The sequence below is a fragment of the Haliotis asinina genome, chromosome 3, assembly GCF_037392515.1.
Source record: "Haliotis asinina isolate JCU_RB_2024 chromosome 3, JCU_Hal_asi_v2, whole genome shotgun sequence".
Classification (NCBI taxonomy): domain Eukaryota; kingdom Metazoa; phylum Mollusca; class Gastropoda; order Lepetellida; family Haliotidae; genus Haliotis; species Haliotis asinina.
The window spans coordinates 34,024,174-34,045,505 of NC_090282.1; the positions used below are offsets into that span (position 1 = coordinate 34,024,174).

Below are 21,332 nucleotides of genomic sequence, written 5' to 3' on the forward strand. Positions count from 1 at the left end.
CTTTGTCCCTCTACAAGACATTTACCATCCTAAACCACTGCGGTGGTAATCTCTGATAATGTCGGGTAGATTCCAAACCCACACATAAACTCACTCCCTTGTTCAATCTGCGGGAGTGACTGATCAATCATAATCAAGTCGGTCGTCAACAGTCATCACGACACTGTTGACAGCTTACTGCGTTTGAATGAATGTTTTTGCTTAAGTTGAGAACATTTGAGAATTTAGAACAATGTTTTAGACGGTCTTGTGAAAGCATATTACGTTTTGTATGTAACTGATATTGTTGTAATGAGACTTGAAAACGGCTAGACATCGATGAATAGATAGTGATATACATGCATAATTATTTGGAAAAATAAAACAAAGAAACCTCTCACATTTCTATTTTCATTTGCACGAACGCGTCGCCCAAACGGAGTTGTCACTGTATCTCGTTCGCACCTCGTACGCTTATACATATATATATATATATATATCTTCTAGACGGGGTTTCGCAATCACAACGATATAGCAGTACAGCAGCTTGGTTCACTTGTGTAGCTGTTTTGGAAACTCACCATGAAGTTAGTAATAACTTCAGCTGTTCTTCTATGTGTCTTGTCCTACAGTCTAGCCGCGTACACAGGTAAGTTCATGTGTTTAGCTTGTGGAAGACATTGATGACTTGGGTAGGCTTGGTAGTTTGGGGATCTGGAATACACTAGAAAATATGCGTGGAATTAGACAAACAAATATTCATTTTGACCATAACAATGTTTGCTATGACAGATGTGAGTTTGTAATCCGGGAATTAGGAGAGAGATTCTTCTGTAGTACGAATCGTATCATTCCAGATATTTACACCTCACCCCAACGTCGCCACCTCAATCCATCGCAATAACGTTTATCGTGGCATTATTCCTGGGTTTGCAACATTTTATCCCCCAGCATCATCGTCATCTCATCGCCACGGACGTTGTTCTTGTGAGACATCACTCAATCCATGAGTACAGTCGTAACCCACTGGTTTGACAACACAAAGTTCATATTTGAGTGAGGAGAAAAGAAAAATTGAGACGTTTATGCTTGAAGAAATAACGCTTTTCATTTCCAATGGCCCTTTTAGAGTTACAACTCCTTAACTTACCAGTTTTTTTTCCACCGAGTTCAACAATCGCGGTGTTCATGCCTCATTGTCTTTTAGCAACACGCACACACCATTCAGTTTCCAAGTTACCATAATAAGAGTATTTATAGAGCGCTAGTTCCACATCATTGAGGGACATGCTCAAAGCGCGTAAATATGCCTGATGCAGACAGACCAAGAAACACAAAAATGGGATTCGTACAAGCTGGCATATTCGGGTCTCGCCAAATGGCCGCAGCTTCAGTTCCGTGTTCACATTATCTGTATGATCCGGGTATATGATAGTTTTGCCCATATATCAAGAGTCCCTACAGGAGGATGATTAACCCCATTTACTCAGTTTAAAATGACATGTCCATCTTTGTTGAATCGTGGTATTTAAATCTTTTTACAGGTGCATGTTTCGAAGACATCCAACTTTCAAATAATGGTGTGCAAAACGTCACATCTCCAGGATTCCCGCAGCACTACGGCCCGTAAGTATCTGCTCAGCAGAAGAGGAGAAGAAACACTGGCCGTCACTTGATTATATCATTTGTTAATGATCTTTGCTTGCGCTTAGTCAGTGCTCAAGGAATACGTTTATACGGTTAATACATCATTAAAAACATAATAAAATTCGAACCTTTACAAATGAAAAAAAATCATTCGCATAACACACAACTGTTGGTGGTATCCTAGTGTTGAAACTCAGAAATGTTGCCTTTGTCGACATAAATTGTCAATATTCACAGTCTTTAAATCAGTATAATTTTATACAAGCTTACTTAAATTTCAACAAGGAGTAAATGAGAGATGGTTAAACAGACATAATTTAACAACAGGAATAATGGGATATAAACAGTGACACATAATATTTCAACATCAGAAATCCGTCTTCCTTAGAAACAGAACTGTAGTGAAAGTTACATTAAGGAGTCACTGAAAATCAGTGTTGAATTGAGGTTTTCCTAAAAAAGAACACTTTAAAACTTTGTCATCAGGTAGCACTGCCTAAGAAGACATCAAATGAACCAAACTTTTATTATCTAAGTACCATTACACCCATGTTTTAGATTTAGCAATAGCATGAAAAAATTATCATTATTATGAATAGTAACTTCTCAAACTACATTTGTTTGCTTCTTCACGTTGTTCTTTCTAGTAATGTCACCTGCGCATGGAAGATCCGTGCATCTTCAAAGGAACGTCTTGTGGGTATTTATGTTCGATATTTTGAATTAGACGAGTCGGGAAAGTGCCAGAGAGCCAGTTTGTCCTTCTATGATGGTAAGAGCCAAATTGACAAACTAAAAAGAAAACGTATGAGCCATTTTAGAAAAATCATTGCGTATATTTAAGTGCAAGTGTTACATGTAATTTCAACGTAGAAAGGGTGAAAATTCCCTCGTGTATACACAAGGCGTTGGTCAACTAAACAGTTCTGTTTGTGTTTCCTTGAGTCCATAAGATGAAGTAAAAATTACCTCTTTGTATGGCCACAACCAGCTGCAGTTATTGATCGGCATAGTCTCGCCTCAAACTGGATAGTTCGACGATGCCGCTCTTTCGAAATTCTTTCCTACTCTTCCTGCAATGTTGTGGAAGAGGCGTGTTTTGACGTTGACGTACTCGTCAGCTGACTTCATCCCACTGGTGTTCTGTCAGCATTAGATCTGGTGATCGTGAAGTCCACGGGAAGGCACTGACATTAGAAATGTCAAGGCAACACATGCTGTATGTGAAGTATGTTAGAGCAACTTCCTCTGTTGTCCAATAACAGGAAGTAAGCGACGTCCAACGGTGTCGTTGATGTACCGATTAGCTTTCCCCTGAACCACCTCTAAATCAGATCTTTATGTGCTGGATATCGTACCCCACATTGTCTCCACCGAATCTGTCGACCTGTCTAATGCAATTTTGCAACCGATCTCACCGGTGAAGAAGAAATCGTGATTCATCACTGAACCAAACTCGCTTCCAGTTTCTAAGGGTTTTGTAGTTTCCACGGCTGAGAGAGAATGATGTGAGCATGTGAGCAGTCCGGATGTAGCGGTCCTGGGCTTGGCTTTTACCTCTTGTATGGTCGCTTCCTGCGCCATCTTGGGCGGAACTGGTCTACAGAAAACAAAACCTAAAGTTGAAATTTCGGGTAACTGCAGACTGCGACTCCTTAACTTCGAGGCAGCCTATGGCGATCTTTCGACTATCTGCACTCAGTTGTGGCATGTCGATTTCCTCTTTTCCAAACAGAAACAAATGACAAAAGTAAACACAACATATTCCTTTTATAGTGATTGATACCGCATGCCTTTCCGCATACTTGAATACTGCTACAGGACACATTCCGCTTATCGACATCAGACATTTAAAGGTGTTTAGTCAACGACGTTTTATGAAATAGGCACAAAGTGTCTGTGTGTGCACGTATGCCAAATACTGTGTGTGTATGCGTGCGTAAAGGTATTACTTTGTATGACTGTTTATAAATGTTTTCTTGAATACTCTGAACTTTTATGAGCAGGATCAGATACTGCGGGTGAACTGCTGTTACAACTGTGTGGCATTGAAGCAAAAGAAAGCAGTGTTTTAAGTAGTGGAGACACCATGTTCATTGAGTTTGCTTCTGGTGATGCCTCTAATGGAATTGGATTTTCCCTCATAGTCATCGACGTTGAACGTAAGAACACGAGTACAACAGAGCAATGTAACAATCAAACAATCATGGAATACTATATCTTCACCCGTTATCCGTCACGCCAGGTTACATCCATGTTATTGTCTTAGAGCATAATTTGATTCAATGTCACAAATGGCCATTAATTACACTTCTAAATACTTTTAAAATCTCAGCGCTAGAGAGATTTATCGCCCATACTTTAATATTGGTCTACATTCATCGCTTAGTTAACATCTCTTTGTGGTACGAGGTTTTGGTCTGTGAGCAACATCGGCTAAATATGACTACCGTTGATATTTCCAATCCACTACAAACTTTAACATGGTAGATTATTGGAAACTATGATTATTGCGACAATTTAGGCAGTGGTACCTAGTTTCACATCAATGGAATATTTTACAGGATGCGGTGGAATGCTAACAGCCACATCAGAGTCATTGAACCTCACTTCCCCGGGGTATCCATACACCTACTTCAAGTAAGTTCGTTGTTATACATTTGTCCATCCATCCATCCATCCACACACACACACACATCATCATCATCATCATCATCATTATCGTCATCATCTGGAGGAGGAGGACCATAGTAAACCAGCCAGCGCAGCTATTGCTTTTACTGTCTGGGGTAAGTATTTGAGACTTGGAAAGGTCTGAGTTACATGTATGCGTCACGCAAGTCAAACCTAAGAAGATCGTCAGTTCCTGATCCACGGGGCATTGTTACTGAAATAACTTCAGTTGAATTTGAGCAGAGCAACGTTGGGCGCGGATTGCCCTTGGATAGGTTACTTTGTGCGGCAGCTTGACTCAAAGTTTCTAAAACTTCTGTCCATGTAATACACGTGGTCACACCTTGGGCAAGTAAGTTTTATACCAAATGTCTGTGTTCACGCAGCAGAAAGTATGTACCCGGTGGGATATTCATAAAAAGGATGTCTGAAGAAATGCCAGTTTGGAACCCATATTCAGGTGTCTCCTCAGGTGAAAAACTGCCATGTCTCTGCATGTGACCTCACATTTGCCTTCCCGATTACTGGCAATGTTCCTTTTCCACTGATAATTCTAGAAAACCAGTTAAAACTGTTTTTTTTTTCAAACCGATAACGGTCGATGTTGAAATGTGAAAAAGTTGAATACCTCACCGACCCACCAATCAGACATTCATTTGTGACATAGTTATTAGGAAGGTTCACTCATTTGGAACAGACATATGTCCAAAGTCATGTCTCTCGTCTGTTGTTGATTTGCAAGAGAAGGTTGCCGTTCCAAGTGACAAAGCACCACACAACAAAACATGCATTAGTGAACAATTTTTATTCAAATAAGTAACATGCTAATATAAATCTGGCATCAAATGCCAATGTACCTATCAGATATCCTCAGACTGAAAAACCTATGTTACAATTGTTTCTTCCGTAGGACACCTTAATATGTCAGTATCTAAAGAATATTAGCAAGATACCCAAGACAATTCCCGAGACCAAATATTAAATCAAGTAACAAAATGTCAACAACATTTTCCTGGTGAAAATGAAAGCTTTATTTTAGAACGCGGCGGAAATGCTTAAAACGTACATCAATGTTTCACATGTTGGATGCATTAGTCTGAGCAGACTTTCCCTTCGGTGGGAATACAATGTATGCAACCATAGTGTCGATGTGCTCCCAAGTTTGTACTGTGTTTCAAACAACCAATGAAAAGATTCATTGTCTAAATTGCAGACAATAAGTTCCCTTTCTAACCGTTTTTGCTTGCAGGGGATTCTGACTTCAGAATATTTCGTCTTTTTCAGTAATCTGAGGTGCATATGGATTATAACAGCTGAAAATGAAAACGAGACTATTGCTGCAGTAACTAAGAGCTCAGATATATACCCAAATACGGAACCTTGGAATATGTGGGATGGCGATATGGTTCGTGTTTTTAATGGAAATATAACTGGAGGTACATTCCTTTACAGATTAATTCCACAACAATATTCTGTCCCATTAAATGCGACGACCCCTCCACTCGCAAAAGTACTAGAATCTTTACTTCGCTGAGATAGTGTAGTGCTAAATACAAACAGTGTTATGTCTAACAGTTGAATAATGGCATCTGTGTATACTTTGAAGTCCTGTTAAGGTAAATGAATCTCGCTGTCAGCTCGTTGTCTCGATATCAATCATCTTATATAAATAGAACAAATGCTAAACATGTTATAGAAACTTACCTCTATATCTTCATATGCATATATGGTTTAACAGAAAATATAAAGGTGCTCGCAAAATTACAATGTTTCAAATATATTTAACGTCAATAACTGTCATGAACCGCAACGCTTGGCATAGAAGATTAGAGATTGCTTTCATGGCATACAATAATTTGCTTTGTCCATTTGACATTGTGCTTCAGAGGAACAATATCTTGGGGCATTTAATTCAACCAACACGCCTGCTTATTACAGTTCAAAGGATTCAATGTTGATAGAGTTTACAACTGATGGCTCTATAACTAGACGAGGTTTCAGGATGGAATATACTGCGAGACCAGGTAATCTGAAATTATAGTTCTTATCCATATCTCGCTATCATTGTAATCTCCTTCCCTTTGCTTCAGCGTTTTGCTTTCAGCATGCATGTTTCTTAATTGTCTTAAAATGTTGCATAAATGTTAGCTACAAACAGTGCAATACACTCGACCAAGAAAGACCACATCCAGGAAAGAAAATTGATGTTCAGAGTTGAAACGGAACGTAATTCATTATTTCATGTTTTTAGCGTTATTGGCCTTAAAAGTGAATAAACGCTGTTGTTGTTTTCTCACTTAACTCAAACAAAGTATGCGTGTAGTATATAAATTGACAGGGCAAAAGAAACTATACCAGACGTCACAGTTTCTCAAATAGGTAAATTATACACTGAAACATGTCGGCCCAGCGTAGCAATTTGATACCTGCAGTGAATTCACGTGTACGTCGTGTATGAAACATCAGTTGTATAAACCTCTGTCAGAGATTCACATGCAGCAAGGGTATAAGTTACTGTACGGACAGGTTACACATGCAGTTGGAAGTAAATAAATCACAGATGTGCCACCACTATCAACAGCTGTATGTGAGAGGGCCATAGACATGCTCTAGATGGGGTCGACGCCAACGTTGCAAGAACATTCGACTGGACCTGTGTAACCGTCTGGAGGGCGCTGCAACGGTACAGGCGGACGGGTCAGACACAGGACAGACCAAGAAGTGGGAGACCACCAGTAACAACACTAGCTGAAGACCTTTGAGGCCTTTACACCTGAGAAACCGTTTCTTCACGGTAATGTCATCAGCGGCAAATTCCCTTGATCACCGTGTCAGTCGATATAAGGTGGCTAGACGTCTTCGGGCAGCAGGTATCAGAGCCTACAGACCTTCCAAAGGACAAGTGTTGACCCTTGATGACAGACATCGCAGATTGCTTTGGAGCCGAGCTGGTCCAACGACGAGGAACAGAACGTCTCACTGTGGCCAGAACGTTCTGAGGACATGTCCCCGATCGAATACATATGGGATGCATTTAACGATTGGAGTCGCATGCCACGTGACCATGTCCGACGTCTGACGTCTTCGGCTAGTAGGAGCCTGTGTGCCTGCATTGATGCAAGGGGACATACAGGATACTAAAGTGATGGTAGTGAACATTTACCGGGTGTAATTTAGTGTCTGCTTTTATTGGTTAAATACTGGTTTTCAGAGCCCCCTCTGTACTTGCACGTGTCTGTCGCCACGTGATTCTGTAGGATGTGTGTGATGTTCAGCTCAGGTTGAGTAAAGATGTTGTTAACACCACTGTATTATGTTTGTGTGTCTAGGTACTCTGATTCAATGATTATAAGTTCTGCTGGTCTGGGTTTTTTTCCTTTTATTCATGAAGAAGAGTACGATGCATAAATGACAGAACTCTCCCTGAAGCTGATAATTTGCAGTGCCAATGTTTTTCACTGTCCATGTTAGGCATAATGTAAATGATATCAACGCCTGTTGAGATTTGTCATAATAATTCAATCGTCATACGTTTTATACAGAGGGCAACTGCAATGGGACACTTTTCATATACGACACACCAGTGTACATTCTGTCACCTGGATACCCCGATCCCTATCTGAGGTGAGTTCTCTATATCGAGCATTTTGGTAACCCAACACTAAGTCCATGAGTCGTTATCATGATTCGCGGTTCTTTGTTCTCACATTACCACCCGTCTTAATTCGTGACGATGTTACTAAAATATGGTGATTAAAAATGTGGGATTGTAATTTAAAACGATATGTCCTATATAGAGATGAGACATGTTTTTCGGTGGTGTTTAACGTTTATTGAACTGTGGGTAGCAATCCGCCATTACTTACTGATCTAACTGTTGTCATTTATTGGTCCATTATGCTGTTAATATACATTACGGTCGGACAACAAACTGCCTAAGTATGTGTTCAGTGATGTAACAACGCGTTCATATATTGCGATTCACACAATGTACCGTTTTGTTGTGGCGGCACCTCAAGTGCCGAAATGAATTCTAATCCACAGAATATGTTTGTCACATTTGCATCCCAACACTGGTCCCCTACTCAGGTGTCATCAAGGTGTCTGCTCAGTTGTCATCAATGATGCGTATTAGGGATGTGTGTTCACTGGCTGTTTATATCCGTCTGTCCATTTCATTACCAAATGATGTTTTAGGTTGAAAGTCCGACTCTGTGACTAAGCGCCTCAACCTCTTTTCAGCAATCTTAACTGCGTTATAATGATGGGGAAAATAACAGAACCACAAAACATGAGGCTTGACGTCCTTTCTTCCGATATAGAAGGCATCTACCCCCATTGTGATAATGACTCTGTAACTCTGTATGGAGGTAAGTCATGTGTGTTACGTCATACATGTTTTGGCCATACAGCTTTTGAACACACGTGTATGTGTTTTATGTTCATGAACTACAAGGAGGTGGGGGTGATACCGATCAAAACCAGTCCGTGTCCATCATTGTCCGCAGAAGTCCACAATGCTCACCTTTGCCATCACCCCATTTCCACGAACAACCCCATATTTTGTGACGCTCTTGTACGTTATTGATCATCGATCCCACGGCTACTGTCCTATCTTCTGTGCCAGAGGCGAAACCATAAAGGGATAGCATGACCACGGACGCGGTGTTATCCGCGCTCCATCTGATTCATTATGCCATTACATCCAAAATTCACTTAAGTTTCGGTGTGAGTATGCTTGTAAATATTCATTTTCAATGGCAAGGCTGTGCAGTGACAATAGTAAACGCATTTAGGGGGTTAGTCTTGTTCCGTTATGATTTGTTAGTTCATTCCTTAAGTATGTTATACTTAACATGTATTCAACTAGTTTTTGAAATGAATGAGAGCAAGTAAACCCAATGATAAACATCTGCTAAAGTGATCCGTCCGTGCATATGTTGAAATATTTCATATATAAACAATCAACTCTTACAGTTGGAATAAGGAAATACATTATGTCAGTGCGAGTGCCTGATGTATCGGCGTGTAGTTTTGAAAATATCTGATACTTTGTAATTGAAACATTACAACATATTACTATTTGCCTCTATCAGTGTATGACGAAAGTGAAAACACAATCGGAGAATTTTGTGGAAATTCAACAACGTCTCCAGCTGGTCCCTACTATTCTAATGGAATGATTATGGAATTGGTATTCAAGACCGGCAGTGATACCAGCGGCAATGGCTTCCGGCTAAGTGTGTCTCCTACGTCACGTAAAGGTACGTTACTTAATGCTAGAAGTTGTAAAGGACACTTGTTAAGACCTTGTTTGTAAGCTGCGAAGACCTAGAAAGTAAACTAGCACTATTGTGGTAATGTCAAAATGACGTTTGATTTTCATTTTAGGATTCTAATTTATCTAGACAAGAAAGAGACACCATGATACGTACGAATCATGAAATACATGCTTAAATTCTACAGTGGTTCCCCCTCCTAGTAAAGTTTGTGGGCCACGATTCCTCAATGCAACTACATATCCAAACTTCCTTCAGTCTCCAGGATACCCTGTGATTTCTCAAAAGTAAGAGTACACTCTTTATTATTCTTACAGATTCATTGCACAATTTGCATTCAAATGCCAGTCTGACCCGTGGAGGTCCGGGGTAGAATAGGCCCTCAGCAACCCATGGTTGCCATAAAAGGCGACTATGCTTGTCGTAAGAGGCGACTAACGGGATCGGATGGTCAGGATCGCTGACTTGGTGGACACATGTAATCGGTTGCCAGTTGCGCAGAACGATACTCATGCTGTTGATCACTGGATTGTCTGGTCCAGACTCGATTATTTACAGACCGTCGCCATATAGCTGGAATATTGCTGAGTGCGGCGTAAATCGCAACTCACTAACTCAAATGCCAGTCTATAAAAATGTCAAAATGTCGGTTGTTTAATATCAACTGTTTCCGTGTAAGTTTGATTTAAGTGGAATCCCTTAAACCTCAAGGAAATTGTGTTGAAAATGACTTAAAAAATAAATTGGACAAAACTGTGTCAAATATTTTGAGACTGATGGGAACGCATCATAGACCATCACATATAATCATGGAACGCTTGCAAGGTTTGCGCGACACATCAGTCGCAGTCTAAGTAGCAGTCTAACACAACAACCCATTTAGACTAACATTATGGTATTTTCATTATATTTCGGCTTGAAATGAGAAAAACATCAAAGGGATTTCGGGTCTCCAACGTTGAACACTAGTGAGCGGACAACATCGACCACATATATGACTAAGCTACAACAGGGTTACAGCTTTCTAGTCGCCCATCATATGAACTCTATGACCTTGTCTAGCATTCTAAGCAAAGGAGAAAATTTCACTTGACAGTTCTTGGTTGCAGCGAGTTAGACTGTATTTGGGTAATCAGGGCTTCTGATCCCCAAATGATGGTGCGCATCGACGTCATTGACTCGGACATAGAAACGGAATCATGGGATTATCTCAGTTGCAAATATAACCGGGTCACAGCCTTCAATGGTAAGTGACTATAACCACACGTACCTGGGCTATTTAAGGTAATTGCTGACCTCGACTACAACTAATTAATTCCAGTACAATGATACATAATACATGAAGGATGCCTTAGAGATGCCACGACATAAATGCATCCGATAGCTATACGTAAAACAATTTGTATTCACATGCTCTGGTGATGAATGAATAACTTTATTGATGTACTTCTTGAATGATATTATGCTCTTCAGAAGCACGTGAACGGTATAATTCCTGGTCGAATGTAACTAGTTCTTAGATTATACTTATTGTTCCAGGACCTTCCATATTTAATGATACCATGTTATTCTGGTGTGGCGTGTCAAGGCCGAGTCTACAGAGTACTGGGCCGGCTATGACACTTGAGTTCACTACAGAGTTTTCAAGTGAGAAGAGAGGCTTCAAACTAGAATATTTTGAAACAAATGGTAAGAAGTGTACGTTTAGAGTTAATGATCACATTCATGCACCATTCATTATGATGACATATCAATCATATTTTTCAGTATCTTTTCATAATGATAATCTCAAAGAAAACTATTCATCGTTTTTAAATGTGTTCTTGTTGGTATGTTTGAGTAATGGCATTATTCTGTACATGCGCGCCGTAATACTGATACACACTTCAAAGTCAAATGGCTTCACCCATGAATGAATCCGTTATGATGTTCTTTCAGAGACATTCAGATGCGGAGGAATATTCAACGTTACCACAAATGAGGATACCATATTGACAGGGCCATTTCTAAAGTAAGACCATTTCTATTTGTAGTTTATATAACACTCAGAAAACACAATATGTGGAACTGTCGTCTGTGACGAGCAGACTACGAAACAGCTACCAACGGGCCCAGAATGTTTACGATTGCCCTCGCTGTGTGTAATGTGAGTTCTGGGTGACTGTGAGATCTCCACTCCTTGTGTGAAAGGAAGCGTAACTTTGTACTGCTACCGAGACTGCATTCGTGAACCCTTCGTTGTCCAGTTTGCTAGTCGTGAAAAGCCAAGGAAAGATTTCTATGATTATACGAACTCTCTGAAAATACGTTAACAACGTCATATCAATGTCAGATGATAGAGAAACACGTCTGAAAGTCTGAACATGTGTGAATCCTTAAAATTCCAGTTCACAAGACTGCCACTGGACTATACATGCACCCGCAGGCACAAACATCCAGGTTAATATCACTAACGTGGAAGTCGTCCTGCCTACATCGCCAACATGTGATCTGGGTTACCTCGAGCTCTACGATGGTGAGATGTATCTGTGAGAATGGCGCTCGAATTTGCCAGCAACCAACGCCTTTCGATGTTAACAGTTTTCATTCTTGACAAAGAATTCAGTATTAACAGTTTCCTTTGTGTCTGTTAAAATTAACGTTAGTCTTTCTTATGTGATGTCAAAACATCTCACTTGATATCAACAACGACGACAGAACTGAAAACGAGAGCGTACACTGTCGTGCACATGGTTTTATACATACATAGGTGCTGTGTGTACCTGGAACAGATGACACGTTAATTTTAATAAGTACTGAGTATCAGCATTAGAATTTTCCAGTCATCTCTTATCGTTAATATTATTATTTTGCTTCCATGTATCCAGGTGACAATGCTGCCTCCACTACTCCAGGGAGGTGGTGTGGTAGACATGACAGTCAATACATCAGTTCGGAAAATGTCATCACCGCCAAAATGAACGCTGGCGGAACCGACAGATACGAAGGATTACAAATGTATTTGAAGGCTGGACACTTCCCTGGTAATGTAGAATGCTAGAAAATGGAAACAAAGTTATCATGTGGACGGTTACAACATTTCATTTTCGTGACAGCGTATCACCTTATAGTTAAGACAAAGACACATGAAGGGAAGCACATTCTGCGTGTTGGATTCTTTGTCATCACCGTTTTTGTTTGCCTTTTCCCAAAACAGACTTTTGCTCTTGTCCCAAACAAAGTTTAGGTTCTTTCATACAAATACATTTTCTGGTGATTTGATTCCTTTCCTTTAGCTGTGTGTATCCTATTGCAGCAGTGCAGCCGAGCATAATACTCAAGATTGTTATACATGATACATATATTGCAATAAACTTTTGTCGAATTCAAACTCGAGATATCTCATCGTCAAGACTTGCACACTTAGGTGCACAGATGGCTAAAAACGTTGCAGGAAGAATGATGGATTATTACACAAGAGAGAATCCGTAGACTGATTCAGTCTGTGCCAAGTAATAGTGATCACAGCAATATCGGGATGACATACTCTGTAATACATATAGTATATATTTCAGCTTCATCATATTTTAATTTCAGTTTCGTCGAACGAGATTCTCTCTGCTTCGGTTGTCGATCAATATTTCACGTCGCCAAATTATCCATTTGATTGCCCAAGGTATGTATTAAACAATGTTGATATCAAAGGTGATCGCTAAGGAAGCTATAGTGGTAACGAAACCACCTCAGGTTAACACCTTGTTATGGACTGGTACCCGAACTGTCGTACTCTTTCAGTACCACGCGTTGTAGCTGTTGTGCGTTTACCAACAGGTTTGGACTTCATCAAGATGTGTTCAAAAGCTGAGAGGTCGCCCAAGGCAATGATTAAAATGTTAAGAGTGCTTACATTGAACAGGTATAAGGCAAATGAACATCTTCATGTACTTCTTGAGTTGAGTGTTTTGATAAAGTAGGTAGTGATCTGCAGCTGGGATAAATCGGAGTGGGTCAGTCATAGGATCTAGACTGATACTATTCTGACATTTAGAAGGGTAGGAGCGGGTGGTGAGGTGCGGTAATAATGTTTATCCAACTGGACATGTTGAGGTCATGCTATATTTTTCGTCACCCAGGCATTGTTCTTTTCGAACACATCACTTTGGGTTGAGGACATCTGTCGATACGTAAATATGTTATTTGCACAATGATTTAGATTATGTCTTGTCAAATATTCAAATTCAATCTGCTTAATGTAGCTGCATATATGTTATTAAGAAAGTACATGCACAATTATATATGTGAGTTCATTCAGGTGCAATGGTCTAACCGCATGACACTGTACCAATAAAAGCACCTTCTTTGTTTAATTTTTTGTCATTGCCTTCGGATCTGTCAACTGAAAAAGGTTATGTCGAGAACAACTTGTTATCAAGTACATTTCTAACACTTCATTTCAAATATCAGCTGGCATGTTCTGCACTCAGCATGAAACAATGAGTACGTAATACGTATTTTATCTAGAATAACGGAGTCCACGTGGAAGATTGAAGGAGGTGATAGCAACTGGAGGATCAAAATCACCGTTCTGAACTCAACCCTGGACAATTCTGATGGGTGTGACAATGACTACGTGGAAGCGTTCGATGGTACGCTCATTCCCTTTTCAAAGTGTACATATACATAGCGTGCATCAACATCGCAACCAGTGTTCATAATTTTCATATTCTTTTTAGCTTCACTTAAAGTGCATTCATTGTTTGGGCATACGTACAAGTTGTGCGAATCTATTTGTGTAGGCTCGGACACTAAAGCCCGCTCTCTTGGTCGCTGGTGCGGGGAAAGTAGGCCGAACATAACCGGCTCTGCCTCAACAATGTTCCTGAAATTCAAGGCAAATTCAACTCACAACCTCGGCAGAGGATTTAAGATCCTTTATATGATTGAACTTAGAGGAATCGGTAAGCGTCTATTAAAGTATTCCTGACTTATAGTTAGTTAAAATTTCCGTGCATTTAGTTTCCTGTACATAATTTGATTTTGTGGTATTTTGTTTAAAATGTTAGCCACTGAGTGTGTTACTACAGACGCCCCTGAATCTTGTTCAAAGAATTACATTTGTTTGCATTTACTTATCCTAGGAAAACGTGTGAATGTGGGTGACTAATCATCATGCTTTGCTTTAACGCCAAAGTTCACAACATGTTCATTTCATTATCTCCACAGATACCGGTTTCTCGATACTTGCGGTTATCATTGCGTGTTCTGTTACGGGCGGTATTGTACTTCTAACCCTTATGGTCATGTTTATCCGACATAAGCTGAGACGAGCCACAGGAGACAAACAGCCACTTATAACAAAAAAGCCATAGAGACCATCATGTCCACAGCCGTAGCCAGTCTTCCGTCTTCCGAGGATCGATATAGAGATCAATCACAGTTTAGATATTATGACTAGCTGTACTGAGGAGTGTACACATATACTTTCAGTTTACTCCAATCGTATGTTTTGAAAATGTTATAATCCCTTCAGTCACTGTCACAGCATCCCTACAATCATTGTTTGCATTAATCTCTCTACATTGTTAATATTGCCAAGTTGATCAGTTTCCGTATATGAAATTCAGAGTGAATGTCCGTTTGAATGGCACTGGGTACCTGCTTTGAACATGCTCGTTATCTTGGTCATGGGTAACGCTCAGTGCTCTGTAATCATATGATGTCTCGTGTTTAGAACTTCCGGCCACCATTAACCTATAAAAGCAGGTAGGTGGCACAGATGTCAACACAAAGAAGGAATAGGGTAACCCCTGTAACACGTGTGATACCGGCGATGAATTTCATTGCATTCCTCTCTTCTCTTTCTTCAACCATCATCGTAACACATATCACAAACCATGTTACAAAACAAAACCCAAAACAAATAAGTTAATGGTTAATGAATTGTTTAAGTGTGAATAAATAAGTGTTTTGTACATTCTACAATACCAATATGAAAACTGTGCAGTCCTCCATGTAAATTATCCCGCTATCCTATTCATTATATTGTTACATTGTATTTACACTTAGACCTAATCTTATGTCTAGTATCCCGGGATGACCGGTATATAATACCTGATCAAGAAGGAAACGATCAGTTCCCATTGCAGCTATCACATGAATCACAGAGATCAGTGTTTTGTAGCATGAATGTGTAATGGATGATTCTACCTCTTGTTCATGGTTTTAACATAACATAGAATAATATATATACATTTTTTGCTTATATACCATTTCATTTATATCGGCACTCAATAGAAATGATTACGTTTGTTTTGACTGGTGAGAAGAGTGTGGTTTTCTGTGAAATAAAATGAAACAGATCTTAGGTTCATGTTTCAGAGACAAATGTTAGTAGACAGATAAGAGTATGATCCCATACCGTCACATCATGGTGTTCTTCTGAATATATCTTTCTCATAAACAGTTTATTCAATATCACATGTATTCACCCTAATTAAAAATCGTGTTCGTCGGGAATGTTATGTAAAACAGAAATACTACTCACGTTTCCTTCAGTTCATTCTCAGGTACTTGGCAAAGGTGTTGATTGTGAGTTGCAGAAATTGATTGAGATGCGCGCAAAATAACGTATACTATGGGCCAATGAAGGATCTCATATAGTCCTAGTGGTGTTGGCAATTGGTGGTCGCTTTATTTCACTCCGGTAGTTTTTTGCGGCATGAGAGGTACAGGTTTATGTGTATATATATGTTACATACATGTAGAAACATGCAGGCAGTTAAATGAACAATGCTGCACTCCTGTGTTATTGTTTATATTTAGTAGCGGCGTTGATGAGAATGAGACATTATTATTTTGCAAATTATTGCTGATTACAAAATTGTTCATGGGTTTGTTACATTGAAAATGCCGGTTCATTTTGCGCACATTCATGTTCCTACAGAAACAGTAGTTGGTATTTCGTCTTCCCTTTCTCCTTCTGTCAATTCAGTTCAAATAAACAAAATATGAAATTCATCTCAAATATCATTTGTATTGAAGAGAGTAAATAATAGTAATCTTTCATCTAGGGGTGCTTCAGTCCATTTCTGTCCATTACTATTTCAACTGATGGATAAAATTTGGAAACTGAGAAACGCCCGCCGACTATTATAATTCAGAAAGGTTTCATATTTTTGTTCAGAACTTTTAATACTGATTAAAATAGCTACTCTTGAAGATTTTTCTGTGTTTACCATCTACGTGTGTAGAGTCATTTCTTTCAGTCACTTTGCAACAAGTGTCATATAATGACGCATTTAGCACCCAACAAACTGATTGTATAAGAATCACAACTTGAAGGTAATATATCTAAAAAAACTTATGAACTAGTTTAGGTAAAATAAGGAAGACGTCAAGATTATTAAACCTCATATGGATATAAAATCCATTTAAGATTAAGGAAAAGTGAGTGAGTAAGTGAGTGAGTCAGTCAGTGAGTCAGTCAGTCAGTGAGTTTAAGTTCCAGTTCCACAAAGGTCACTGTGGACTGTCCAATCAAATTCATGAAGTAGATTAGAGTATGCAAGAGACAAATCAAGGGAAAGGGATGAGTAGGTGCCGGTTGCAAGATGCAGATATGTACTTGAGTTATCAGTGTGTATACACAGTTCAGTATTGAATATAAAATTTTCCAGTATTTTACCTTTACTGTTAGTATTTGTACCACCCCAGAGTTGGTTGTGGCCATTCAAACCACCCATTATAAGCCACGGTTTCGGAAATTGATCAAAGAGAGATTGTAGATCAGATAGTTGGAGTGCTGAAGAAGGCGGAATATACAGAGAGCATCATGTAAGGGCAACGTGAAGAGTAAGTCTCACTGCAACGGCTTGGAGATTAGTTGTAAGAGTTACAGAGTAACGTCTTGTTTAACAGGGATTGACGATCCCCCAGTGGCTCTGTCATCCGGGGGTGAAAAAGAATGATATGCATCATATTGACGTAAATTAAAAAGATCTGTCTGCTTCAAATGCGTTCCCTGCAGACAGATTGCTCGTGGTACAAAATCTTGAACCAATAGCTGCAATTCATTAAAAGTATTCCTTAGCCCTCTATAATTCCACTGTACTATATTTTTTAATGATTCATTGCTTTGGTGCATGTACTGGTGATTTAACACGCCTTGATCTAGAAGACAAATGACAATAAATATATGTTTGTTCGAACTACTCCCGATTTCTGACGCCTCGTAAAACGTTTCACGTGCGTGACACCTTGATCTTTCAGTTCAACCATGATGTCAAGCTCCGTCATGTCCTCTAAAAGATGATCTCGATCCCTGACAGTGCCTTTACTTGAATAATTCAGTGTTGACACGTTTTATAAAATTGTTTGTAGAGTCTTCTGTGACATGAGATCGCTCCCCACAATGAGCACAAGTAATAGAGTTCAGTGGTTGACGCTAAAACAGGGCATCCGGCCAACGCATCAATTGACAGCAGGTTAATTGCTTGTTGTCGTTTACTACATTCTACGAGTAACGACCCACATCTCAGTCGCTTGATATTTTCACGTCTCCTGCAATACCACACACTGCTTTGGAAACAGCAAACGCATTTAATTTAATTGTTATTTATCCACAGATTCTATCACTAGAAATCTCAGACAATAGTCTACCTGTTTCAATGGTCGATAGCTGTCATTTGTGATTTGGTCATTCTCAAGCTGACGGGTTGTCTTTTTCTCAGGGGGGTTTCACATTCCATGTTAATGTATATAAGATTCATCATCCAAGCTCCGCACCCACCACCGAGTATCATAAAGACAATGCTATCTACAAATGGCTCTCCGAATTGCAGCACCAAGGACACTGGGATGATATACTCCTGCAGAAGGATTAAACAAGCCCATGAGCCATCGCCAACAGGCACCAGCATCTAGGCAAATTTTATCAAATTTGAAAATTCATATACCATACAATATATAGTTACTCAAAACCAATTAGGTTAATGTTGTGTACAGTAAAACCAAGCCAAATAGTTATTGAGCAATGAAGTTTAGTGCTCAGGGCTCGGCATGAACAGCCGATCAAACACCTGTCTAGGTGAAGTAAGGGTCGAGGGTGTGTGTTGAGCAAAGGAAAAGCGGCTACAGGCTCCCAGTGCCCTCAACCCCCAGACTCCTGTCCTCCACTGACACAGTGCCGCAACCCACGGCAAACAGGTTGCTGGACCAAATATGCCCCCGGATCCACACGGGGGTGCTAGCGAGCTCTTAGCGTTTCCCAGCACCCACCGCGAGGAGGTGGCTCGGCACGGGTGCCATTTAAGGAAAAGACGTTGCGTCATGATAGGGATTGTAGCCTCAAATATGAACATTTATTTCTAAACATGAAATGTTCATTCAATAAAACATCGACATCAGCGGAAAACAGAGCTGTAATAGGTGGATCAGTTCGATTACAATATTGAACTGATATCTATGTTCGTTCAAGCCACATGGAAGGTTACGATGAGTCAAATCAAACGCGAGATATACAACAGCCATTAAAAGTCTCCGTTCCGAATATGCTGAATATGCTGAATCTGTCATATGCTGAATCTGTCATATGCTGAATCTGTCATATGCACCAGGTCCCGTATTTCATGTCCTTGACGTCTCTGTTTTAAGTTCGTCATGAGTGACAGCTCCTTTGCAACATGTCTAACATTTCAAGAAGAAAATGTGTTATAAAGACTGTTTTCTGTAAAATCATGACGATAATGTTCAGAACTACTGACAGATATAAATTGTTCATCGTCAGCTATCATGATACTTGTACATGATCATGTACGTCCGCCTATTTAAGAAATGTGGGAATAATTAATAGGGTCCAAGATAATGGCAGCAACACCAGTTGCCATGATTATGGGTAAATAAACAATCGGATGCACCAGTCTTCAAAAATAGGAAGGGGCGTTGGGCTTCCCTATTGGTTAAAGCGTTGGTCCGTCACACCGAAGACGCGGGTTCGAATCCCAACTTAGGTATAATGTGTGAAGCCTATTTCAGATGTCCCCCGCGGTGATGTTGCTGGAATATTGCTAAAAACAGCGTAAATCCACACTCAGTCAGTCAATCCGTCAATATGATCATTACTACTGCATCCAGTCCCTTGTGGCAGGAAGGAAGTAAGAATCATGAAATATTGCTGTTAAAGTTATTTTTCTGTTTACGGCATTTCAGAATACATCTATTTCAACTACTTACCGGACATCTTGAGAATCGACATAAAATGATGGTGTTTGGTCCCAAAATATGTGCCAGCAGTGACTTAGCAATACAGACAATTTAGAGGATCGTTTACCATAGCTGCCCTGTTATGTTATTTTGGTATTATTTACTGTGATGAACAAAACATGTAGTCGAGGATATGCATTTAGGAACTTCTTTGTATCAGTTGTAGAGCATAACCATTAATAACGGATTCAAAATTAATTGAACAAGCAAATTCAAGAAAGTAATTATAATTACACTTAAAAAGTGCCAACTTCGGTGTAGACTTCCAAAATTACCGGCGTGAAAACAGGGTTAGTGTCTGCTAAACATCTGCAAGGGCGTGACCATATTGACCATATATCATCTCTTTGGTCGATCTGTTTACTTTATCAAATATTAAGGCTTAGATGCAACCCAAACCCCATAATTAAAACACAGTTATCATTTAGTTATTTATGACACATAATATACAATGCTGATTATAAAATGAAGACAAACAAATCAAATTATCATCTAACGGCCTGCTTTTAAAACGCTAATGCACAAATAACATAGAAGTGATTTGGGAATAATGGGCACAGTTTATTCCTGAATATAAACTATATACCCCCAGCTCACAACCCTAACTCCACCCTTAATCCCCTAGGAGAGCCACAAGCTCACCTCCGTCAGTGACAATGAGAGCATATGAGTGCTAGGGCCACCACGAAGACACCCATTTCTCTCGTCCAAGACCCAGTATGCATCACTCAGACTCCGAGGGCCACCACATCGTAAGACCAGAGTGCTTACACTAATCTAACCCCCTGGTAGTAAAATATGAGCGGGGAGCCCAGCCACATACCCTACCTATGCCTAGAACTAGTAGGTATTGTGAGCATCTACCGAGAGAATACCGCCAACACAAAGTGTACCGAACAGCAAAGAATAATTTGAATTAACTTCCATGTACACAATATATGGTAGTTATAACCTCACCAGACCATCCACAGAAATTTGTGACATTCCTTCTTGACCACCTTGGATATACCTTTGGTAGCATCGATCAGCCTCATTGAGAATGGTCTACCCATTGGTATCACACGACAAATGAAGTTCAACACTCCAATCAGAGAGTGCATGTCTTTGAGCTGTACTTTCCGTTGTTGCTGAAACTCACAAAGAAGCTTAAAATCAGCTCTAATCTTATCTTGAGGTAACCGTGACACTTGTTGTACTGTGTTTAGTTCTATTCCCAAGAATGTTAACTGTGTGCATGGTTTGACTGTTTTCCCACTTGCTATAGGGACACCTAGCTCACCACAGACAGAGAGAAACATATTCAAAGCTTTGTTACAGTCACTGGTGCCAGCCCTGCCACCAAACAGAAAGTCATCAAGATAATGCAATAGCTGCCCTCTATCCAGTCTTGTAGTTGTTACCCATTCAGGAAATCTTGCAAACCTTTCCAAAATAGCACAGCTTATCCTGCAGCCCATTGGTAGACACATGTCTACATAGAAACTGCCTTCAAAGGAAATCCCCAGTAACTCAAAA

General features: G+C 39.8%; 1 protein-coding gene across 1 annotated transcript; it reads left to right on the top strand.

The window, feature by feature from the left end:
• The first annotated feature begins 423 nt into the window (after positions 1–423).
• Positions 424–17,768, top strand: LOC137277847 (cubilin-like). Its single transcript, XM_067809811.1, has 20 exons — positions 424–628; positions 1,524–1,605; positions 2,274–2,398; positions 3,633–3,788; positions 4,191–4,266; positions 5,584–5,735; positions 6,186–6,323; positions 7,842–7,923; positions 8,542–8,669; positions 9,396–9,563; positions 9,766–9,865; positions 10,688–10,824; positions 11,118–11,267; positions 11,517–11,589; positions 11,966–12,093; positions 12,446–12,601; positions 13,155–13,233; positions 14,079–14,203; positions 14,354–14,515; positions 14,781–17,768. The coding sequence occupies exons 1-20, from the start codon at positions 562–564 to the stop codon at positions 14,924–14,926; spliced, it is 2,430 nt and encodes an 809-aa protein (XP_067665912.1). The 5' UTR covers positions 424–561; the 3' UTR covers positions 14,927–17,768.
• Positions 17,769–21,332: the final 3,564 nt, after the last annotated feature.